Source organism: Bison bison, unplaced genomic scaffold (assembly GCF_000754665.1).
Source record: "Bison bison bison isolate TAMUID 2011002044 unplaced genomic scaffold, Bison_UMD1.0 scf7180017864180, whole genome shotgun sequence".
NCBI classification, from domain to species: Eukaryota; Metazoa; Chordata; class Mammalia; order Artiodactyla; family Bovidae; genus Bison; species Bison bison.
In genome coordinates this window covers 119,846-146,066 of record NW_011494752.1, presented here as the reverse complement: position 1 = coordinate 146,066, position 26,221 = coordinate 119,846, and the positions used below count along the sequence as shown (strand labels likewise).

Below are 26,221 nucleotides of genomic sequence, written 5' to 3'. Positions count from 1 at the left end.
AAATTGCTGGCTAAGATATTGTGAAAAAAATACCCACCCGCCATCCCTCCTTCCTTGCCTAATTCTGTGTTGGTAATTGATAATCAAAACCACTGAGAGCACCATGCTTGGTGGTAATTACTGTAAATGTCAAGAGACGGGAAGATAATTCATTCAGTCAAGAAAAAAATACAAGTCACCCTGGACAGAAACTCAGCACATGGGTGGGGAAAGGCTGTCTACAGAGCTGGAATCAAATCACTTGGGGGAAGAAAAATCGGAAGAGATCATAGAAATATGCCACTTGGACCTGGAAAAATCAGCAGAACTGACCACTGTGGGTGGCTTCCAGGCAGCTTTAAGTTCTCTTTTCCATCAGTCAGTCCATTTCTAGGGATTGCTGAGATGCTCCTTCTTGTTTGGCTGAGTACACTGAGGTCCATTAACTCACCTCCAAAATGACAGCTGCTAGAGACCCCGGTTCTCATTATATCAAAGTACAGAAACACTGAGAAAGCTCTGAGTGGCACTTGGAAACTTCATAAAAATCCAATCAGTAAGCAATAAAGACAAAAGCAAAATTACTTTGCCAGGTTCTGCTCATCTGGTCCTTGGGGGATTAGGAGGACCTGATCTCTGGGACAGAAGTGGGTACAGAGGCAAAGTGGGGTAGCCAGAGGGTAGCCTCTGTTTGGAAAAGAACGAACCAAATCTATACACACCTCAGGACCTCAGTGCTGCACAACTCCAGAGCTGAGCTCCACAGCACTTCTCAACATAACATTACATTCAGTATCGAATTTAATTAGAAAATGTTCATCAAGAGTCTTCCTCTGCTCTGGGCCTGCGTGGAGCCCCAGGCCCACAGGGCTTAGGCAGCTGCTGTGCTTTTGTCTCTGTTTCAAATAAAGATGGTTTAGGAGGAGCAGAATTCTTTCTTGACATTTACAAGCCTAAAAGGTATCTTCTCCCTAACTTATTATTTCCCCCTTTCTTAGACCAAAGGGCAGTAAAAGCAGCTCTATCCCACCGAGCACAGAGCATACTGTGTGCTAACTCTTCATTGCCTTCTAGTTCTAGCTCTTGAGAAGGGGCACTGGGCTAGTTCCCTGCCATAGGCGATTTAGGTGCAGTTTTGTCTAATGGGTGGTAGAGAAAGAGAATAACCTCTAGAATATCTCACCCACCTGAGGGAACCCCCATAAGGTGATGATGTAGCGGAAAGGTTGGTGCTGAATTCAGCAGTTCTCTTACCTGTGGGCATATTGGTAAAAGGTCCATAGCAACAGATTTCTAGGCCCTTGAAGATCTGGGAGAAAAGAGGGACAGAGGGGTGGAGAGAAAGAAACATTCATTGTAAAAGATACAGATTTTATAAAAAGCAATATAGAGGACTTAACCTGGTGGTCCAGTGGTTATGATGGCACTTCCAAAACAGCGGGCAAGGGTTCGGTCCCTGGTTGGGGAACTAAAATCCCACATGCCATGGAGGGCAACTTTCCCGCCAAAGCAATATAGAGACTCTCAAAAGTAAGAACTTTTCCTTTTCTTTAACACCTGATAATTTCTGCTGCTATTTTCCAGAGATAATCAGCCCAGTGTCCACAACACTGATGGATTTTAGAAGAATTTAAGTGCTATATGTATTTGATCTACTCTACAGACAGTCATTCATTGTCGTTCAAGGGCTGAGTATCCCACCTTGCTACCAATCAGGTTCAGGCTCTCCCCTGACCTGTGCAGGTAAACTATACTTCTTGTAAGATGAGAAGAAAAAAACTGGTCCTCCTTTATGTTTAAGAAAAGGCTTGGATGGCAAAAGATTCAAGTTATCATCTGAAGTTTGATGTCTATCCAGACTTGATAAGTCAGTACGAACTCTGACCCTAATTGCCAGAGAGGTTTATACTTATGTGTACATGCTCCTTTTCTTCTAGTCCCAGAACATCTGTTCCTGCCTTCACACTGCTCTTTGAATGGCCATTGTTCCTTCAGGCAACCCAAGCTGTCTTTAATCTGACAGTGAAGCCTGATTCTGCCTCTCTCCACTAAGCTGACTGCATAAATTTCAGGAGACACAGATCACACTGTAACTTGTAGATACCTCTTCTACTCACAGTACTCGACAGACTGTCCAAAAGAACTTTCTGTGATGGTGGAAATGTTCTATATTTGCTTTAATGAGTTACCTGTAGCTAAGGAGCACTTGAAATGTGATCAGGATGATTGAGGAACTGAACTTCCTATTTAATTTAATTTTAGTTAATCACAATGTACACAGCTTCATGTGGCTGGTGGCGACTCTTTCCAGACAAGCAAATTCTTACACATGCTTTGGCATAGGTTCTTAGGGAAGGAAGTAAGTATCATTTTTAAGAAAAAGTCGAAATTGTGCCAGTTGGCTGGATACATACGATTTTGGTAGCCTGTGTTCTCTCCTGACCCACCTTCTTTCTCTCCATTCCACGAAAACGAAAACTGTCTAGCCTAGAACTCACATGGCTTCAAGAGAGACTGGAGCAGAGAAAAATCAGGAAGCTAAAAACACATGATGGCCTTTTAGGAAATAGTCACATCTCTCCTTCCTCCCCTCCCACTTTAACCTTAGCCAGAGGAATAAGGACAGACAGCAGGACAAGTCTGCTTCTGCTGTAAATGACAACCTCCATCTGTGCCATTCTTACTATCTCTACAAATAAACTGCATCCCAAACCTGTTGGAAGGACCTACATATTTATGATGCTAAAAGTTGTCTCCAGATGGCCAGTTGGAGCCAAGTGAAGTGAAGTGAAAGTCACTCAGTCGTGTCTGACTTGTTGGACCCCATGAACTATACAGTCCATGGAATTCTCCAGGCCAGAATACTGGAGTGGGTAGCTGTTCCCATTTCCAAAGGATCTTCCCAACTCAGGGATCGAACCCAGGTCTCCAACCCAGGTCTCCCACATTGCAGGTGGATTCTTTACCAGCTGAACCACGAGGGAAGCCCAAGAAAACTGGAGTGGGTAGCCTATCCCTTCTCCAGCGGATCTTCCTGACCCAGGAATCAACAGGGTTTCCTGCATTGCAGACGGATTCTTTACTAACCGAGCTACCAGGGAAGCCTGACTGGAGCCAAATGTTGCTGCAAATAGTACAAAAGATTAGGAATTCTAGTTCCTAATTCCATTCTGGATGTCAACATCCAGGCTGACATTCACTGATGAGGATGTCTAGTTATGAGATAGGAAATCTGAAATTTCACCTCTTCAAATACATTTCTCTTCCACAAGAAAACACTACGGTGACACTTGGTGTCTTATGAACGACATTACTTTGTCCAGCATGTTCTGTCATTGCCATTACAAATGCAGGACAAAACTCCAAACGTTGGACTTTCCTTTTAAGGAAGGAAGAATCTGGTGCTGATTCTGCCTCGCATCCAGTGGAATAAAAACAACTGACTGGCTCACACAGAGCTGCCCTGGGGCCCAAGCAGGAGGAGAAACAGGGCAGCAACTTTTCTTGGCATCTGGAAGTTACTTGATAGACTCAAAGGGTGAGGGTACGCCAACCCCAAGGGTTTCTGAGCTCCAGGGCTTGATCTGTGCTCATCTCCCAAAGCAGTTTTCCTCAGAAAAGCATCTCTGTTGGCTCTCTCTCAAGTCCTATAAAGGAATAGGAGGTGCTCTGTATGGGGATGTTCTGAGATGCCCAGCGGTACACATTTGAAAAAGAAGGAATGCAGACCAGGAGCATCAGTGCTCAGTGACCTGAGAGCAGCCAGCTCAGGCCTGACAGGCAGGTGTGAAATCTCTTTTTTTTTGAAATCTCTTTTTTTTAAGTTGGAGTATAATTGCTTTACAAGGTTGTGTTAGTTTCTGCTGCACAATTACGTGAATCAGCTATATGTGTGTATATATATCCCCTCCCTCGTGAACCTTCCTCCCAATTCCCCAGCCCATTCCACCACTCTAGGTCATCAGAGGACTGAGCTGAGCTCCCTGCGCTATACAGCAGCTTCCCACTAGCTGTCAATTTCACAAATGGTAGTGTATATATGTCAATGCTACTCTCCCAGTTAATTTCCCCTTCCCCTTCCTGCACTGTGTCCACATGTCTGTTCCCTATGTTTGTATCTCTACTCCTGCCCTGCAAAAAGACTCAACAGTACCATTTTTCTAGATTCCATACATTTGCATTAATATACAATATTTCTTTTTCTCTTTCTGACTTCCCTCTATATGACAGACTCTAGGTCCATCCACATCACTACAAATGACCCAATTCCATTCCTTTTTATGTCTGAGTAATATTCCATTGTGTATACACACACCCAAAATCCTCTTTATCCATTCATTTATCGATTTGTAAATAGTGCTGCAATGAATACTGGGGTACACGTGTCTTTCTGAAGGTGTGAAATCTTGCCTGGACTTCTCCCTGAGAGAATGACATAATTTTGGCTACATCATCCACAATGGTATGATCTGGGGAGGAAAGTCTGAATCTTCCTGGGCCTATAGTCTTTTATTTGTAAAGTTGTTAGAATAATTAATTTTCTTCCTGTATGAAACCTCCTATAACATGCCAGGAAACTATGGTGGTGTCATTAAGAGTCAGATTTGAGAGGGTGACTGCAGGGGTTCAGCTTCTAGTTGGGCTCACAACCAGCTGTGTAAGCCTGAGCAATATACTCAACCTCTTTGAGCCTTAATTTTCTCATCTATAAAATAGGCATAATTATAGTACATGCTTCGTAGAGTTGCTGTAAAATTCTTAATTAATTAGCAGTCCCTGGATATAGTGAACATGGCACAGATGTTGCTAATGATTTCACTTCCTCTTCTATGCTCCCCAGACAGCACTGGGTACACCCCCCTCACAGCACTTACCACACTGCTGCAAAGAAACACCACTGCCAAGGAGAAAGTGCAAAGGTTTTAGATTCACATCTATCTCAAATGCCAGCTCTGCCATTTATCAGCTAAGATTTGCACCCTAGAAGGAAATCCAAATACATAACTTCTCTAAACCTCTAAGCTCCCTCATTTATAAAACAGATAATACAGTTGGCCTACTGCCTTATTGGATCCAACAAGTTCTATGTCCAGATTTAATCAACTGTCAATGGAAAATATTTAAGAAAAAAAAAAAAAAAATTTTTTTTTCTAGAAAGTTCCAAAAAGCAAACTTGAATTTGCTTTTTGACAACCATTTATATAGCATTTACACTGTACTAGATATTAGAAGTAATCTAGAGTTGATTTAGAGTATATGGGAAATGGAATTTCCTGGTAGTTCAGTGTTAAGAATCTGCCTGCCAGTAGGAGGAACATGGGTTTGGTCCCTGCTCTGGGAAGATCCCACATGCCTTGAGGTAAACTATGCCTGGGTGCCACAGCTACTGAGCCTGTGCTCTAGAGCCCATGAGACTTAACTACTAAAGCATACATGCCCTAGAGCCCATGCTCTGCAAAAAGAGAAGTCACCAAATGAGAAAGTAGACCCTGCTCGCAGCAACTAGAGAAAGTCTGAGCACAGCAAACAAAGCAAAAATTTTAAAACAATATAAGGGAAGATATTATATGCAAATGCTATATCATTTTTAAAAGGGACTTGAACATCCTTGGATTTTGGTTATCTTCAGGGTGTCCTGGTACCAATTCCCTAAGGGTATTGAGGAATGACTGTACTTATTTACTTTGTTGGCTTAGGAAAGCCAAAAAAAAAAAACCCTATTATCAACGCACCTACTTGTTCCAGTAGTGTAAGGGACCATCTTATAAGGCCCCTTATAAGATGAATGAGACCATCTCCTTGAAGCAGGTCAGAATGCAGAGGAGTAGGTGGGCTTTTTGTCAACATGGGGGCGAAGGGCTTTACCTTCTTGTCCCGGGATTCTCTTGCTCGCTTTGGGCCTTGATGGTTTCTTCCATTGACAACATCTCCTCTGACTTCAAAATCATGCTGAAAGAAACCAAACCCAAACCACAAGGGTCAGAGAAAAAGCTTCCTTCAATGGAAACAGAGGAGATACGTAATATTTAAGGAATGTATTGCCAGGCAGTTTTGACCCCCTTCCCCAAATTCATCCTTATTGGTAGAATGAATGAAATGACCAGCATCTCAGCTGCTGAAATCAATTCATTGAAGCAAATCTTTCTGGACAGAAACTAACAATTGGCTTTTCACCTCACTGGGACTCGACGTATTTTAATTTTCAACATCTATCTCCTCTCAAAACATTCACTTAGCATTTAGATTAAACTGCTAATGCTGGGCTATTTAAAGGTAACTGGAGAATTCCTGATCTTTTAAATCAATTTGTATTACCATCTAAAGAAGTAAGGGCTTATCAGGTTTCCCATTGAGAGATTTATAGTTAATGAAACCAAAATGATAAAGTATACATTTAATATACTGAAGAAAGAAGCTTTTCATAATCATATTTTGACTGGTCAAGGATGAGGAAATAAAGACTAATCAAATTGGAGAGGTTAGAGCTTTGGGGAGAATTTGGGGAAAAGAATGCTTAGAAATAATTCTTACTGAAACTCAGATTGTCAGGGACCACATTTGTTGCTAAGAGTATTACAAAGAAAAATAAAGTCATGAGTATAATCACAGGCTGTTATTAGGTGAAATAACTCTGGGACTTTCCTGTGGTCCAGTGGTTAAGACTCTGTGCTTCCAGTGCAGGGGGCACGGGTTCCATCCCAGCTGGGGAACTAAAATCTCAAATGCTGCATGGTATGGTCAAAAAAAAAAAAGAACTCTGAATATTTCCTGGTCATGTGAGTGAGAAGAGTCTAGTGATAAATATGTTATCTATTTGAACCCTGGTGGCTCAGAGGTTAAAGCGTCTGCCTCCAATGTGGGAGACCTGGGTTCCATCCCTGGGTCGGGAAGATCCCCTGGAGAAGGAAATGGTAACCCACTCCAGTATTCTTGCCTGGAGAATCCCAAGGACAGAGAAGCCTGGTAGGCTACAGTCCACGGGGTCGCAAAGAGTCGGACACAACCGAGCGACTTCACCTAAAATTAACAGTCCTTGTGGTACCGCTGTGCCTACTAACCCCTCTAACTGGGTGTCACACAACATAATTTCCCAAATCCATGCATCTGAAACAGAGCTCATGGGGCTTTCCTGGTGGTCCAGTGGTTAAGAATCTGCCTTGCAATGCTGGGGATACCAGTTCAGGAAGATCCTACATGCTTCTGGGCAACTAAGCCTGTGAGCCGCAAGTACTGAGCCTGCACCTTAGAGCCTGCAAGCCACAACAAGAGACGCTTACTGCAGTGAGAAGCCTGTGCACCAAAACTAGAGAGTAGCCCCTGCTCTCCTGCAACTAGAGAAAGGCTGCCTGCAGCAATGAAGACCCAGAGCAGCCAAAAATGAATAAATAAATAATTTTTAAAATAAATAAATAAAACAGAGCTCTTGATTCTAATCCTGCCTCTTACTCCTCCCCCTCCCAACATGCTCCTCCCTCATGTCTTCCTTATCTAATTAACATCACTAACATTCACTTCATTGTTCCTGACAATCAGAGTGAGTGAGTGAGTGAAGTCACTCAGTCCTGTCCGACTCTTTGCGACCCCATGGACTGTAGCCTGCCAGGGTCCTCCATCCATGGGATTCTCCAGGCAAGAATACTGAAGTGGGTTGCCATTTCCTTCTCCAGGAGATCTGCCCGACCCAGGGATTGAACCTGGGTCTCCCGCACTGTAGGCAGATGTTTTACCATCCTGACAATTGTATAAGAGGCGTGATCAAGACCATTCCCAAGAAAATGGAATGCAAAAAGGCAAAACGGTTGCCTGAGGAGGCCTTACAAACAGCTGAGAAAAGAAGAGAAGCTAAAGGCAGAGGAGAAAAGGAAAGATATACCCATCTAAATGCAGAATTCCAAAGAATAGCAAGGAGAGGTAAGAAAGCCTTCTTCAGTGATCAATGCAAAATAGAGGAAAACAATAGAATGGGAAAGACTAGAGATCTCTTCAAGAAAATTAGAGATACCAAGGGAACATTTCATGCAAAGATGGGCTCAATAAAGGAGAGAAACAATATGGACCTAACAGAAGCAGAAGATATTAAGAAGAGGTGGCAAGAATACACAGAAGAACTGTACAAAAAAGATCTTCACGACCAAGATAATCACGATGGTGTGATCACTCACCTAGAGCCAGACATCCTGGAATGTGAGGTCAAGTGGGCCTTAGGAAGCATCACTATGAACAAAGCTAGTGGAGGTGATGGAATTCCAGTTGAGCTATTTCAAATCCTAAAAGATGATGCCATGAAAGCGCTCACTCAATATGCCAACAAATTTGAAAAACTCAGCAGTGGCCACAGGACTGGAAAAGGTCAGTTTTCATTCCAATCCCAAAGAAAGGCAATGCCAAATGTTCACATTACCGCACAATTGCACTCATCTCACACGCTAGCAAAGAAATGCTCAAAATTCTCCAAGCGAGGCTTCAACAGTACATGAACTGAGAACTTCCCAGACGTTCAAACTCGATTTAGAAAAGGCAGAGGAAACAGAGTTCAAATTACCAACATTCAAAAAAAGAAGCTCACATTCATTGGATCATAGCAAAAAGCAAGAGAGTTCCAGAAAAACATCTACTTCTGCTTTACTGACTATGCCAAAGCCTTTGACTGTGTGGATCACAACAAACTGTGGAAAATTCTTAAAGAGATGGGAATACCAGACCGCCTAACCTGCCTCCTGAGAAATCTGTATGCAAGTCAAGAAGCAAGAGTTAGAACTAGGTACGGAACAAAGACCTGGTTCCAAATTGGGAAAGAAGTACATCAAGGCTGTATACTGTCACCCTGCTTATTTAACTTATAGGCTGTATACTGTCACCCTGCTTATTTAACTTACATGCAGAGTATGTCATGAGAAATGCTGGGCTGGATGAAGCACAAGCTGGAATCAAGATTGCCGGGAGAAATATCAATAACCTCAGATATGCAGATGACACCACCCTTATGGCAGAAAGTGAAGAAGAACTAAAGAGGCTCTTGATGAAAATGAAAGAGGAGAGTGAAAAAGCTGGCTTAAAACTCAACATTCAAAAAACAAAGATCATGGTATCTGGTCCATCACTTCATGGCAAATAGATAAGGAAACAGTGACAAATTTTATTTTCTTAGGCTCCAAAACCACTGCAGATGGTGACTGCAGCCATGAAATTAAAAGATGCTTGCCCCTGGAAGAAAAGCTATGACCAATCTAGACAGCATATTAAAAAGCAGAGACATTACTTTGCCGATAAAGGTTCATCTAGTCAAAGCTATGGTTTTTCCAGTAGTCATGTATGGATGTGAGAGTTGGACCATAAAGAAAGCTGAGCACGGAAGAACTGATGCTTTTGAATTGTAGTGTTGGAGAAAACTCTTGAGAGTCCCCTGGACTACAAGGAGATCCAAACAGTCCATCCTAAATGAAATCAGTCCTGAATATTCATTGGATGGACTGATGCTGAAGCTGAAACTGAAACTCCAATACTTTGGCCACCTGATGCGAAGAACTGACTCACTGGAAAAGACCCTGATGCCGGGAAAGCTTGAAGGCAGGAGGAGAAGGGGATGACAGAGGATGAGATGGCTGGATGGCATCACCGACTCAATGCACATGAGTCTGAGCAAGCTCCAGGAGTTGGTGATGGACAGGGAGGCCTGGCCTGCTGCAGTCCATGGGGTGGCAAAAAGTTGGACATGACTGAGCGACTGAATTGAACATCCACTTCATTGTTCAGGACAAAAATTTAGCATTACCTTCTCAATTCCTTTCTTTACCCTATCCTCCAATTTAACGTATTAGTAAGTCTTATTTCCAACCATCGCAAACTAAACTCTCTTACCATTTCCAGGCCTCATTACTGTACAGATAACATTCAAACTCTTTACCATGACTCACACCAAATCTGGCCCTTGTCTATGACCTTCTCCAACCTCTTGTCTAAACTCAGCTGCCTACATAAGATTCACCAACTCCCCAGCTTTACCGGCCCATTTTTCTTTCTTTTTTAAAATATTTATTTGGCTGCACTGGGTCCTAGTTGCAGCACACAGGACCTACAATCTTCAGCTGCAGCATGTGAACTCTTAGTTGCAGCATGTGAGATCCAGTTCCCTGACCGAGGACTGAACCTGGGCCCCTTGCATTGGTAGAGCAGAGTCTTAGCCACTGGACCACCAGAGAAGTTCCTCCCTGGCCTGTTTTCTTTAGCAAATCAAGCTCATTCCTTTCTTAAGACCTTTATGTATGCTATCCTCTGCCTATAACATTTGTTCCCTACATTTTTCAAGGCCAATTCTTTCTTGTTTCTTAGGTCTCAGCTCAAGCTTTTCAGAAAGCTTCCTGGGTCTCTTTACCTAAATATTAATAGTTAACCTCTGTCCCCAGTCAACTGCCAGTCTGTTGTTCTGTATATTTCTTCATAGTGTTTATTGATATTTAAACACATCTTTATTTATTTATCTACTTATTTTTATTTATCTTATTTATTATGTATCTCCCACCCCCCAATGAACATTCATCCCACCAGAGCAGAGGCCTATCAGTCTTGCTTTCTGCTGTATTCCTGGTGCCCAGCAGATAGTAGGCTCCCAATAATGTCATTGAAAAGTTAAAACCAACAGAAATGTCAATTAATTATGAATATATTGAATAGTGCATAATAGTTTAAAACTTTTTTGGTAATTTTATTTTGCCTGATCTGTTGTCACCAGCAGCTCTAAGATGGTTGTGCTAAAATTATTCCTCCTCCTACGCTCTATCTTATTTACCTTTCACTGTTCTCTGTATCAAAGAGTAAAATCTCTTTGAAGGAATCAGATTTCTAAACAGACACATTTGCATGTTAATATGAAGGATTGTTCTTCAACTGTGAATGAGTTTTCTACAAAACTCATTTCTACAAGTATGTGTGTAAGATTTAGGTGGGCCTGTTTCTCCTGCTTATGAATCTTTGTTTGCTACTTTATAAATTCCTTTTCTTTTCTCTGAGGAAAGGATTGTTTCTATTGAAACAAACAAGTGAGAACACAGAATTGTCTAGTTTGCTCTGCATAACTCTTTTTTTTTTCTTTTTTGGGGGCTGCACTGGGTCTTCACTGCAGTGCGTGGGCTTTCTGTAGTTGCAGTGTGCAGGCTTAGTTGCCCAGTGGAATATGGGATCTTAGTTCCCCAACCAGGGATTGAATCTGCATTGCCTGCATTGGAAAGCAAATTCTTAACCACTAGATCACCAGAGAAATCCCTGCATAACTCTTGATGATCCATATTGTCAAAGAAAATCTTTAGAAAGTAGTGCAAGGCAGGAAGCAGATAAATTTTTGGTGACTGTATGACTCAATGGTATAAAGTCTCTTTTATTAGTTTGTAAAACAGAGTACCTACCTCATCCAGCATCTTTCTTTCTTTAATAGACTGGGTGACCCCTGAAGAGATCATAGAAAAGACAGGTTACACAAGAGCAGAAGATCTCCCTTCATGGAGGTGGATGGTGAAGTGATTCACATAAGACTGTGGGAGAAATAACACTGAACAGTGATCCTCTCTTTGTAAAACCACAGCTCCTTAATAGACTTCCTTCTAGAGAGACCACTGATGCTTAATTTAACATTATAAAAGTGCTTGCTACATGTGGATTTCTGCCTACAATTAAATAAATCCCTAGATTTTATGCTTAACATTGCCAGGAGCAGATTAGGTCCTATTAGTTATCAAAAGAAAAACATTTCCCCCCACACCACCAGCGTATCTGAACAAAGACATATGCACTAAAGATAAAACTTAGTTCAGTGTTACCATTAAAGACCTTTCCTTAATTCAGATTCAACATCAGCAAAAACCTTAGGTGTTAAAATGTTAGGTGTCAAAATGCAATTTGGAGGTGTTAAAGGGAGGAGGGGAGAAATTATACGGTACTTACAAAAATAGCTAACTACCCATTTTCCTCCTGCAATTCCCAGGAAATATTTCAGTGTCCGTTCACACACAAACTCAGGATCTGCAAAATGGAAAACATCCAAAGGATTAGAAGTTTAAAACACAATTAGGAAAGGCTGCCATTAAGAAGCTGAAGCACCCCAGGCTCCTTACACTACTTGAGATCAGTCTAGATGGATGATTCCAACACCTCTGGTGATAGACTCAGAGGCTGAAAGCACTTGTAATTCTAACCAGCCAGTGTGGATCTTTGGAAGTTTGGAAAAGGCTGATAGGAAGGCAAGACCACGGGAAATGTCAGCCCTATTTTCTAGATGCCAAGGCCAGTTAAAGGTGTCTGTCATTGTGCTCAACGAATTACCCATGTTGGTAGTATTGATATGTGTGGACGGGGAGGATCTGTTTTACTAGATGGTACATGTGAAAGGAGAAGAAAAAAGTATTATTGAAATCCTAAATTTGAAATGTCAATGTAAGCAATGAATTTTCACCTCTAGAACTTCTACTTGGGGAATCCTAACCCTAATTCCTAATTCCCCTGCAAGTGACCAAAAAAAAAAGTATTTTCATAGTTTTCCTCTTTTCAACTTAAGTATTTTAGAAAGCAGCTGAAGAATCGCTTCTGTTTATTTTTTTGTGTTTTAAAGGCCCCTGTGAAGGACTAAGGTAACTCAGGAAAGAACACTTAGTTTTAAACAGGAGAAATGTATTTAACTAAATCCTGAACACAGCAGGCCATCTGCCGGGAGTAGCAACTGCTGTTCTTCCTAACTGAATTCTTCACAAATTAAAAAAAAAATCTCTGCCCCTCACCCCCACCCCCTCACCCCTGCCCACACACAATTTTTAAAGCTTTTTGTTTAACTGCTGTGAAGGTTGATTTAATAATATGTTTTAAACCCAGAAATTTTAGGTCATTTCTAGTTTAAAAGCAACAAATGTATTATTGCCTTTAGGTTTAAAGACTTGAACCGCTTTCAATGTAATTTGCATTTTAAAGTTTTCTTTTCACCTATCAGCAGCCTTGATCCAAACCTATAGCTTAAGATATAGTCAAGTTTAAAGATATTCATCTCTAAAACAGTACTTAGTTCATGGTACCTTGTTGTCTGGTTTCTGTGAGCATTATCCTCTGTCCCCGTGGTACAATCGTAATACAGTAGAAACCAAAGCTCTTACAGAAGTTTTAAGGCAATGTGTCCCTGCCAAGGAGTCTTGACCCCACGCTCAAGAACCTACAGTTGTATGAACAGAAAACCCGAGAGGACTAGAGAATCCGTTTTGTTAGGCAGTTTTTAAGAGGTGTGCTTCAACCTGCATCTTCTGTTTGCCACAGGAACCCATCTTTGCTTTCTAGAGCCCATGAGTGAGCCTAACTCCTTCTCCAGACAACGATTCTTCAGATATTTGAAGACACTTGTCTTGTTTCCTTAGGTCTTCTTATTTCTTCATTTCTTCTTCAAATGACATTGCTCTGAATTCCCTTTCCCCATTCCCTTCATCTACCTCTGGATAAACTGTTGTCAGGGACCAGTGTGAAAAGAAAGCATGGTGCTCAAAACAGAGCATGTATCTTCCAGAGCTCGCTTTAGAGGGGGTGGGGTTGTGTGTGTGCGGGGGGTGTCAGGATCATCACCTCACTTGCTCTGGTGTTAGGGTTGTATCAGTAAGGCCCAATTTCAAACGAGCTTTGTTAGTGGCCCTGAAATGTTTACTCAGATTTACCTTACAGTCAACTAAAAGCCTCTGAGGTCTCCCTTGTCATCACACAAGTGGAACTTAAGATTTTAAAAGGGGAAGGTGTTGGACAAATGAATTTTTCCTTTCTTTTTTCTTTTTCATATGCTAGGCTATCTCAGAGCAATAACTGGACTTGTTTCCTGAAAAACTCTCAACCACACTGAAACTAGAGTTGGAGTGGAGTGAGGACATGGAGTGGACATGGAGCCAGGGTTTCCAACCACCTAGATTTTGAATAAGTAGATTTCACTTCTACTCATTCCCCTCTTTGCCCCATGTGTTTCTCTAGGACTTGGGCTCTGTCCTACCCAAAAAGCCCTCACACAGTGTAGTCCAGGCAGGGTAGACTAGAAGTGATTCATCGTTCTGGCTTATCACTCTCCAATATTAACCCAAAATAAAAGAGGTTCAGTTCAGTTCAGTTCAGTCGCTCAGTCGTGTCCGACTCTTTGCGACCCCATCAATCGCAGTACGCCAGGCCTCCCTGTCCATCACCAACTCCCGGAGATCACTCAGACTCACGTCCATCGAGTCAGTGATGCTATCCAGCCATCTCATCCTCTGTCGTCCCCTTCTCCTCCTGCCCCCAATCCCTCCCAGCATCAGAGTCTTTTCCAATGAGTCAACTCTTCGCATGAGGTGGCCAAAGTACTGGAGTTTCAGCTTTAGCATCATTCCTTCCAAAGAAATCCCAGGGCTGATCTCCTTCAGAATGGACTGGTTGGATTTCCTTGCGGTCCAAGGGACTTCTGAAGAGTATTCTCCAACACCACAGTTCAAAAGAGGTTCAGGAAGTAGCAAAACTTATTATTTTTCTTTCATCAGGTAACAACTTACTGACTATTGGAAGAGGATCATTCATGCTATGCTTAACAAATACTCCCATTTCTTCATGTAGCTTTACACAACAGATATAGCATATTCTGTAAGGGCTCTTGGTATACCTGTTTTCATAATGACATGAGTAGTCTCTTCAGTAATTAGATTAGTTAAAGTAACGTGATGTTTTCTGGCAAATTTCTGCACAAGCATCTGAAACCAAACCAAATATTACATTATAATAAATTACCTCTAGTACACAGCTTGAGAATTAGTTATCCCAGTTTTGAATTTCCATTTTTTCTCATAAAAAGTACACCCTTTTTATTCTAAATGAAGTCTGAAAACAAGTAGTAATTTAATAAAAATTATGTACAAATCAGAGGAAGAAATTCTGATGTAGTCTGTGCTAGCAGACATAGAATTATAACCAAAGATTCAAAATAATATTAATTTTCCCTTTAATAACAGATATGAAGATATCATTTGATTCCCTAAGACAGTTTCTTTGTGGAGTGACACCCTTTTATACTATAATTTAGATTTATGAGTCTATACTTTATAAACTGAGGGGTAACTAGCCTATACAGAAAGTCATGCTCAGATAAGTGGCTTATAAAGAACTAGATTCATCCTGGTGACAGTTTCAAAACAGTCAACTCAAGATGCTTCTAAAGGTTAGTACAAATCTATCAATTCCTCTTAAGGAGAAGGATTGGAAGAAACACACATTCTCCTCAAAAGAAATCTAGAGCCTTTGAGCTATTATCTAGCAACCAAATAAAAAAATCAATAGGCAGTAAAAGAAATTAACCAGATCCATTATGGACACAGCTGACATAATTAGCAGCTACTGCTTGGTAAATAATTTTGTTTACTAAGGGTCATCATTGACTAGCCATCACCACCCACGCCAGTATTTATGGGTGCCACGAGACTGCAATGGAGGCCCAGCAACTTTCTTTCATGATGCCTCACTCCATACTGCCACAGGGCACTGAAAAAGACAAGCTGGAGAAGTTAATGATATCCTCCCCCTTTTCCCACTGCCCTCTGCCAGGATCATTAGCAATTCTGAACTGATTAATTGCTGAAATCCCAGCCTTGAAACAGTGTTCAGTTAGAAGAGCAACTGCTGAAAAGATCATCTTAATATGGGCTTCAGAATTAATCATGTGTAATACAGTCAGAAGCTTTCATAATAAATTTACTACACTTCAGCAAGTCTGAATAGAGCTGAAAAGTTTTCCTCTTTGCTTGTTTAAAGACAACAGTACCCAAGCCACTTAGAATCTAATATGCAGTTCAGGATTGCCCAGGGCAAGAAAGATTACATCATTTTAGCCTCCTGTGAAAAGCTGATCTCACAAAACAAAGGAATAAGAAATGCTAATTTTCAACGAATAAATGAGAATTTTAAATGTGTTGGCAAAAGACTAAAAGCAACATTATCAGACATACGTATGAATTTTTAGAGCAAACAGCTATTCTGGGCACATGGTTATGAGGTGAGACTTCTTGCATTATTGATGAGATTCACTGTCTCTACTAGGGCAGTCATAGCTTACTTTTTGCCATTTTGGTACTGAGACACATCTGGCCACAGAGATCAGGTGGAGCTGCTAACCTATCAACAAGCTAGGATGAGAAATGGCTTCTATCCCAGGAAGGATATATCAAGACAGATATTTAAGAATGAGTGTGTGCATGCTAAGTTGCCTCAGTTGTGTCCGACTCTTTGTGACCCTATGGACTACAGCTCGCCAGGTTCCTCTGTCCATGTGATTCTCCAGGCAAGAATACTAGAGTGGGTTGCCATGCCCTCCTCCAGGGGATCTTCCTGATCCAGGGATTGAACCTGAATCTCTGATGCCTCCTATATTGACAGGTGGGTTCTTTACCATGAATGCCTCCTGGGAGGCCTCATTTAAGAATGAGTGAATCATTTCTCTGCATGCAATAAATGACATCCACTATTGAATCTTTTCAATAGTGAAAATAGCTGAAGCTCCAATACTCTGGCCACCTGATGTGAAGAACTGACTCATTAGAAAAGACTCTGATGCTGGAAAAGATTGAGGGCAGGAAGAGAAGAGGACAGCAGAGGATGAAATGGTTGGATGGTATCTCTGATTCAATGGACACGAGTTTGAGCAAACTCCGGGTGATAGTGAAGTGTCCTAGCGTAGCCTGGTGAGCTGCAATCCATGGAGTTGCAGTCGGACATGACTAAGAACTCAACAACAACAACAAAGAATAGTCAAATTCATAGAGACAGAAAGTAGAATGGTGATGCCAGGGGGATTGAGGTGTTATTGTTTAATAGGTATAGAGTTTTAGTTTTGCAAGATGAACAAACTTCTGGAGATTGGTTGCACAACAATGCGATAAACTTAACACTAACAGAACTATACACTTAAAAATGGTTAAGAAGGTAAATTTCATGTTGTGTGTATTCTATCATAATAGAATCTCAACATAACAACATCAAAACAATGTAATAAGCCAGGATAAAAATAAATAAGCAATCGAAAAATGCTACTATCTGATGATGTGCTTAGAATCAGCTGAAATTTAATCATGCTGGTAAGTTCACTCAAGGTAGGAAAAAGATGCCTTATACTTACTTGTTTTTTTCAATAGAAAGAAAATTAAAATTAAAAAAGCTCTGTATCATACTCAACACTCTAACCTTTCTGCTAATATTTAATAACTATTTCCTTTAGTAAATATATACAAAAGTAACTCATGCTATAGTTTTATCTAGGTATGAATTTTTAGAAATTAGTAATGGAAATTAAATTACATAGAAATGAGCTTGTTGGCTAGATTTCTTCCTATAGGTTATTTACAGTTAATACCCATTTAAAACCATCTGCAGAATGTTAATGATGGCTTGGTCATTAGGGAAACACATCTGGAGACACTCACAAGTTCTTTTGGGGTCAAGCCTGATGCCACCATAGAAAGTCTTTTCTTGCTTCTTTCTGTTGAAGATATCACTTCTGGCTTTTCTTTGCTCATACTTTCTTCCCTTAGGTTACAACGTGTAGTATTAGTAATGTGAGCAGCAGTTGGATTCTTGGTAGATTCTTCTACTCGAAATTGGGATAATTTCAGTGCAGAGGCTGAGGGTGGCATGCTGTGAACATGAGCTGGCTCTGCGGCTCTGTCTTCAGAGGGATCAGACTCGGGTTCATGAGAGAAGAGGCTGATTCCAGATTTCAGGTAAGGGGTTCCCTCTGGAAGGAATGAAGAAAGAAGTTTAATCTATATGGCCATGTATCTTGAATTATAACATCTAGTCTGCTAAGAATTAAAAAGATTAAGTTAGTTAAGAGAAAAATGGGTACATTAATAACACCTGGTAGATGTGCCAAGTGACAACTTTTCTAAAGGAAATCTGGCACGACGTGCAAAAGCTTTGTGTGTTTATACTTGCAGTCAACAATTCTAGTTTTAGAAATGTATCCTAAAGACATTAAAGAGGTCTGCACAAGTGTAGTCATGGGAAGGTTCACTGCAACAATGTTTATAACAGTAAAGTTTTAGAAACAAACTAAATGTCCAATAATGAGATTTAAAAAATCATGCCACATCCATCACAATGGAGTCCTTACTCATCACATATTCCATTGAATTACAATAAAATGGAGAAATGTACACACGCACCTTCATTGTAGAATTATTCACAATAGCCAAGAGGTGGAAGCAACCCAAATGTCTCAATGGATAAATGACTAAAGAAAATGTGATACATACACACAGTTTTTTTGTTTGTTAGTTGTGTTAATTTTTTTTTAGTTCGTCTTGGCCATGCTGCTTGCCATGTGGGATCCCAGTTCCCTGACCAGGGATAGAACTCGAACACCTTGCATTGGAAGCATGGAGTCTTAACCACTGGACTGCCAGAGAAGTCCCTCACACAGTGGTTTTTAAAGAAAATCCTGTCACATGCTACAAACATGGATGAATGCTGAAGACAGTATACTAAATGAAAGTCAGTCACAAAAGGATAGATACTGCATGATTCCATTTGTATGAGCTATCTAGAATAGCTAAACTCTTAGAAAGTAAAATGCTGACTCCCAGAGAATGGGGGGAGGGAGAAAAGGGAGTTGCTATTTAATGGGTACAGAATTTGTTTTACAAGATGAAAAATTTTAGAGATCTACTGCATAATAATGGGAGTATACTTAATATTGCTGAGCTCTTAAAAATGGTTGAGGTAAATTTTATGTATTTTTACCACAATTAAAGATAAACTTAAAAAATTTTAAAGATACCATTTTTTTTAAAGGAATTATGTTTATTTATTTATTTATGGTTGTGCTGGGTCTTCATTGCCGCTTGGGCTTTTCTCTGTTTGCTGTGAATGGGGGCTACTGTTGTGGTTCCTGGGCTCTAGAGGACAGGCCCAATAACTGGTAAAAAGGCTTAGTTCCCCTGAGGCATGTAGGATCTTCCCAGACCAGGGACTGAACCCATGTCTCCTGCACTGGCAGACAAATTCTTTACCAAACCACCAGGGAAGTCTAAGATACCATTGATTTTTAAGATGCTACCTTATTTCAGTCTTAACATGAAATATGTTTGTATCTTAAGAATCCCTTAGATGCAATATTATAAAGCCTGCATTCTATAATTTCTGTCATTTATCTATTTTAGTTCTTAGGGGATGGTTTTGATTCAAATGTATACTTCAAAAAAGTTTTTATCTTATATTGGGATATAGTTGACTTACAACATTGTATTAGTTTCAGGTATACAGAAAAGTGTTTCAGTTATAAGCAAATGTATACTTTAATCTTTGGACTGTTTGTGAAGATTTTGGCACTGCCTATATCAGTGAAACTTAAAAAAAATACAAATAGTTGACTAAAAACAATCAAAATGTTTTTAAATTAAAAAAAAAACACATGCTTCTGATATATTAAAGATGGCAAAGAAATACTGATCATGAATTTTTATTAAAAAATTAAAGTTTATGTAAATTGACTAAAGATATATAGCATATTTCATTATTGATGACAAGAACATAGGTAGTTTGAAATGGCTTTTTTATTACTTATATTCTCCAACCATCTGGTACTGAACATATTAATACTTTTGTAAGGAAGGAAAAAGGGTTGAAAATGAGACAGCTACTTACGATGGTATCATTAAATTTTTCACTCAATAAATTATCAGCTATCATTACCAAATTAAAAAAATACACCATCCCCAAAACATTTCAGAAAATGTCACTACATCAGCAAGTAAGCACAGCTAAATAGAATGTATGAGATTACTAAAAAGACCCCAGTGAATATGGCCAAATACATTTAGGTGCCTAAGAGCACCTTTTATGACAATGTGTTTTTGAGGATTAATTTAAAACTTTCTTTACCGATTAAAACCTTGATTTACAAGCCATAAAACACACCTTTCAGTTATAGTGATTTATAAGGCATAAGATATATAGCAATTTATATTCATTAATTCATAAAACAAGAGCTTACTTTAGAGATCTGACTCATTTTTCCATAAAGGACAGGCCTAAAACTTTACCCTAGGGCCCTAGAACTCTTATTTAACAGTTGAAGTAAAATATTTAGACAGTACCAAGAACTCTCTCATCCTCAAAACTGTTAGAGTTAAACCAATATAGACAGATTAACAGTGGCAATAATTTTCCACTTGGATTAACAGTCAAGCTATTTTTCTAACGGGTTTACATATAACAGATGCATTCATGATAGACTACTACATTAGAAAGTTGATTCACCCAGAATGTCTTTAGGTAAGACTCAGAGTAAAATAAAAGTGTTTTCTCTACCAGAGCAGATGAAATATTACCTTGATCTTGTCTTGGCAAAAAAGACCCCATTAAATCTTGGGCCTCACGCTTAGCCAGCTGTTGCTCTTCCATGTCAGCAACATTAATGGGGTCCTTTTGAGATGGGCAGTTTCTGTCCTGAAGACTCCTTGAGCTGTGCATATACCACCTATTATCCGACAACTGGAATTTAGAAGGGGAAGACCTGGAAAAAAGGAAGAAAGCAGAAAACCACTGCTGCAGCTTGTGAAAGGACTAATCACACTTTCTGAACAGCCAAGGCATAAGTGAAACAGCTCACTGTCACGGAGATTGGGAATGACTAGCGAAAGAGAACACAAGAGATGGCTAGGAGACTGGATTCATGATGTCTGCCAACATGTCAGGGCTGACATGTAACATCTCCCCTTAGGTTCTGGTCTGAGGCAGCATATCTCCTAGCTGTTTAAAAGCAGGTCAGCAAATCTCAGCAAATTATCCACTGACACTCATATTCTATACACTATTTCAAATGAATGTATGAGAATCAGCTCTCATGAAAATAGAAAATTGATTAATTTTGACATTGTTACACTCGTTCTTTCTACCCAATTTTAGCAATATTCATAGAACCATCCCTACTTCCTGCCTTTTCAATGTCCAAAATCACTCTAAAAACAAAAATCAGCTATAAAGTATCATTAGAAGAGCACATGTACATTGTAATTACTATACTCTTCCAGGTGTTTAGAACTTTGCTGAATAAGATATTTACCTACAGATTTAAAGGGCCTCAGAGATCAGATAATTAATTCAAACAATTATTGGGTATTTACTATGAGTCAGGCATTAAAGCTAGGCTCTACAGATTAAAGATGAACAAGACCTGAACTGTTGCTCAAGAGTCTAGTAGAGGGATGAAGTTCAATCAATGTGTAGGTTCTTTAAAAGAAGTCTCAGGAGGGTACACTGGGATGGGGAAGGAGGAAGAGGAATATTTCATCTAAATATTAAATGGGTGATTAGCTCAGCTGGATAAAGCATGGCAATGAGGTCATTACCTCTAAACATGGGTTCAGTGCCTATGGACATCCAATCTTTTCACTCTCTATCACAGCCACCAGGCCAGCATCCCAGCCTCAAAAATATATCCTCAGTTCAGTTCAAGAGGTTTGGAAAAGATGGTGTGATTACATTATTGACAATATATCACTATTCCCAGTTAGATAAGTGGAAATAGACGTATATTTGGTAGAAGCTCTATACATTATGAATTCCCTTTCTTTCTTGGAGTGGTGAGATGTGTGATTCTATCAGTTCTGAGACTCTACTGGACTATCAATTTGGAATAATAGTCCAGAACTTGTCCTTTTATTTTCACTGTTATTAAGATCAAATGAAGGTACTTTTAAAACTAGGTAGTGTTTCATAGTCTTATATCAATAGTGATGTGAATAACATCTCTTAAAAAATATTCTGAATATTTACTGGGGTAAATCAGTAGCTAAACTTTCTCTAGGAAGGCAAAAACTTCAATGAGGGCAAGTATGGCCTTAGAGAAATCTACCTTCAGCCTCCAGGCTTACTGAGGTTTTAGTTCTATATATATATATATTTTTTTTTTTTTTTTTAAACATTTTTTAAATTGGAGTATAATTGCTTTACATTGTTGCTAGTTTCTGGTGCACAACGAAGTGAATCATATATCCCTGCGCTTGAACCTCCTTCCCTCCCACCCCTCGCTAGTTCTCTATTTTATTCCAACATCGAGAAGGGGTAGATCTACGGTGCATGCCTCATGTTGTAGCTCATGCCTGGTATAGGTCCAAAAAGCCAACATGAAATTAAACAAAAGAAGTGTCCTAGGGCAATGAGAGGTTAGAAATGTCTATGTACAAAAACCTAGAGAAAGTATGGCAAAAAAAAATTAACAGTAAGAGTTTAATGTCAGTACAGGTGCTATTCAGCTTCCCAGACTTGATATTTATTACTTCTTACCTTTCCATTCCTGGTTCTTTATTTTTATTGGTAGAACTATCCAGAGATACTGGAAACTTGTCAGCAGAGAGGCTTTCAGGATTCTGGCTTCTAGAATAGTCTCTACTTTTCTCTGAAGTTAATATTGCTTTAAATGGAATGAAAAAACAAAGAAATCAACTTTACTGCTTTGTCTTGATGGCGATCATTTAGGTGAGATTATTGATTTTTTTCAAAAGCAGCAATCTGTGACAATCAAATTGGTTTTTAAACAGGTATACCAGACAGAATTCTATAAACACAAGCAATACTGCACCAAATGGAACTAAATGACTAAAAAATAATAATGACAATAAAAAAGAACACTTTAAAACTGGGTAAATAAAGATACCCAGCTGAGACAAGGTTGAAAAAATCATATATTTATATTTTTTGACCCTGAATGATGAGAAAACAAGAATAGGAAATGAATTTTTATCCCTGCTGCAAACTACACTCAAATCCTCTCATATAATAGGGAAGAGAAAGTACTAGAAAGCACAAAGCACACCCCTCTTCCATCCCTATTTGCCTCCACATCAAAGATTGTATAGGATGGGGTTTAAGCTTCTACATGTGTGTGGAAACATGAGGGAGGGGTTAGATGAGAAAGAAAAGAGGTGACATTTTGCTTCACATTTTCAATTATTAAGAAAATAATAAACTGAAAAACCAATACAAATGAAAAACTCAAGGTGCCCACTGATAAGGAACCTAGAAGTAATATATGGAACTAATGATGAACTGGTACAAGAAAGGAAAAAACACAGAAGAGACCCAAGGCGAAGTTCTGGCATGTTAGTACATCCTTTTTATTTATTAATTCCTCCAAATGTATTATTGTGCCACTTCTTTCTAGAAAGTGGCTTAAAGGCAGAAATATTTAAAAAGCAAAAACAAATACTTAAACATTACAAATGTCTTCTATCCATTACAAAGTCACTGACAACTGTAATTTATTTTGAGCTTTTATAGGAAAGCCAAACTCCATAAATCTAGACAGAAAAATGTAAACAAAGAGCTGTATTAATTAAACTATTTTTTAAGACACTGAGTAGCCTGGGGGGAAACAATAATTGATTTCCTGAGTTAATCCTCAAATACATTATTTATAGCTTCCTTTATAATCATCTTTTCTGGACCTGTGCCTTTCTAGGAACACAAGAACCCTACCCTGGGGGTAAGGTGCTGAAACGAAGGAGGGTCTAACCATAAACCAGCGGGTTTTTCTTTCAACTGGAAAGTAAAGTGTTGTTAATATAGGCATCATTTTCCACCTAAATATAGGGTGATCACTGATAGAAGGTAATGTGCAGTCTCTAAGGAAACAAATCCAACAGAATTAACCACTGGAAAAGGTTCTTTGTGTTTTTTTTTTGGTTGTTTTTAAAGTGAAAGAGTGGGAAGGGAAAGGCCTTAGACACAAACACAGATATTAAAAAGTCATTCAGGCGGATTCATTTTGACATTTGGCAAAATTAATACAATTATATAAAGTTTAAAAAAAAAAAAAGTATAGCTGGGTCCTTGGAAAGTGGAAAAAATAAATAAATAAAAAGTCATTCAATCACCTGGACAGTTAACATACGAGTTCCTCTTTTCACTACAATAAAGCCCAAACTACAAAGAAAATAAGCTACCCTGAATTAGGATGCAATAACTCAGTATTACCTAAAAAAAAACAGGGAAAAATGTTTCTGCACTTCTGTTTCCTTAATCCTTTTTCCATAAAAGCAGGGATCCAGTGCCCAAGTATTGGAATAGTACTGTAATCTCCCCAAAATCATTCCTTCATCTGTGGATCTTAACATTAGTTATATTCTTCATGGGTAGGGAGTATGGGTCAGACCAAACATTTAATAAATTTTACTGACTGCCTATTAGGTACTAATAAGCACTGATGCAAAGTATTGGGAAGAATCAAAGGAAAGACAATGAAGAGGGAGGAAAGAGATACTGACTTGTGATAAGCCCTAAGTGTCCACGAATGAATGTACTGTAGGACAACAAAGCTCAGATGTACCTGAAAATTATCTCAGCTATAATAGACTATGATGTTACAAATGCTAATGTTTGCTTTACGAATGACAGGTAAGCCAGGAGGAAAACAAAAAGCAAAAAAAAAAAAGCAAAATGCATGGTATGAAATAGCTTTACCTGCAGAGGGAAGTACACATAATTTGTAATGGTTAAGAATACACATTTGCACAAAAATATTATGTAGACTTGGGGATGACCCTCAGATAAACAGTAGGGCATATCTAGGCTGAGGACAGGACATTTGATATAAACACCTTAGAAAGGGGGCTTTCATCATCTTTAAGAATACTGAATCTTAAATAAAAACTTGTGAAACCTGATTAAGTCGAGTTTCACTACTAGTAATGTACTAATGTTGACTTCTTAGTCTTGACAATTGTACCATGGTAATGCAAGATGACAACATCCGGAGAACCTGAAACTAGGTAAGGGGTAGAGTTCCTGCAGGAACTCTCCGTACTATCATTGCTCCTTTCAGGAAATCTAAAGTTATTCAAAAATAAAACATTTATTTAAAAAACAAGTTATTTTAATACAGCTGAAGGTAAACAGAACTCCTTTTCCCAGGAAAAGAAGCTGCATGAGGACTTCCAATGCTTCCAATGCAGGGGACGTGGGTTTGATCGCTGGTAGGGGAAGTAAGATCCCACATGCCACGGCACGGTGGCCAAAAAAACAGTTTCCTTGAATTTCAGTTAGAATCACACCAATTTAAGAGGGAAAAAGAAACAAAACTTAAGCTATTAAGTTGATGCTCAAAATGTTTCATAACTAAATCCACAAAACTCCAAAATCCATATCCAGAAATTTTCTTTCAGTAACTCTAGAGTGGGCTTCAGAGTTTTGTTTTCTGTTTGTTTTAATATTTATTACTTGGCTGAGCTGGGTCTTAGTTGTGGCAAGCAGGATCTTTAGTTGTGGCATGTGGGATCTAGTTCCCTGACCAAGGATTGAACCCAGGTCCCCTGTGTTAGGAGTGTAGTCTTAGCCACTGGACCACCAGAGAAGTCCCTGGGCTTCAGAGTTTTAATCAAGTGAATTAAAATATTCATTGAGGGGACTTCCCTAGTGGTCCAGTGACTGAGAATCCACCTTACAACGAGTGGGGACGTAGGTTTGATCCCTGGTCTGAGAACTAAGGTCCTACACGCTGCCATGAAGTAAGCCCAAGAGCCATAACTAGAAAGCCTGTGTGCCACAACTTTGTTGCTGAAACTAAGACCCAACACAGCTAAATAAATAAATATATTAAAAAAAATATATTTATTGAGTACCTACTGTGTTCCAGGAACAGGTGTAAGGGTTCTCTGCCCACATGGATCTTATATTCTAGTGGGAGGTAATAAGGAACTCTAAACAATATGCAAGACAAATTAGATATTGTTAAAAGTTAATAAGGGCTATGAAAAAAAGTAACAGTCTAACAGGGTAAAATGGGGCTGGAAAAATCAGAGACTTAAAAATCATGATTAAAAAATATTGTGTTTATGGGTGATCCTGAGAAGTAGCATTTCATCATTTTGAACAACATATTCAAATTATGCAAATAAAAGTGGTCATGGCAGACACTCCCTGCGGAGTTGGAACTTTTTTTTTAATGGGGAACTTCTCATAATCCTCTCCTCCCCTCCTCTCAATATTTACCCACTACCTTCTGAGGACGTTATAATTTCATAAGAAAGCAGACCAATGAATACGTTTATTACAAAGGATAGAATAAAAGCTTTCTCTAAAGAAAAATATTTTATATAGAGATTCGGAAGAAATTTTCAGTTTGTCAGATTCATAGTAAAACAGAATATATAAAACTATAGCAAATTTGGAAAAAAAAAATTTTTGTGTACAGATCTTCAGGAAAAAATAAACACCCTCCCCACAA

General features: G+C 39.2%; 1 protein-coding gene across 6 annotated transcripts in view; it reads right to left on the bottom strand.

Annotated features, from left to right (window-relative positions):
* The window catches only part of BRCA1 (breast cancer 1, early onset), a 71,937-nt gene that overhangs the window by 3,526 nt on the left and 42,190 nt on the right, over positions 1-26,221 (bottom strand). For all 6 annotated transcript variants that reach the window (XM_010842466.1, XM_010842471.1, XM_010842469.1 and 3 more), the window contains 8 exons: positions 22,285-22,411; positions 20,328-20,512; positions 17,421-17,731; positions 14,615-14,702; positions 11,914-11,991; positions 11,379-11,419; positions 5,845-5,928; positions 1,234-1,288 (listed from right to left, as the gene is read on the bottom strand). In XM_010842466.1, the coding sequence (XP_010840768.1) occupies positions 1,234-1,288; positions 5,845-5,928; positions 11,379-11,419; positions 11,914-11,991; positions 14,615-14,702; positions 17,421-17,731; positions 20,328-20,512; positions 22,285-22,411 (969 nt within the window). The remainder of the gene's footprint in view (positions 1-1,233; positions 1,289-5,844; positions 5,929-11,378; positions 11,420-11,913; positions 11,992-14,614; positions 14,703-17,420; positions 17,732-20,327; positions 20,513-22,284; positions 22,412-26,221) is intronic.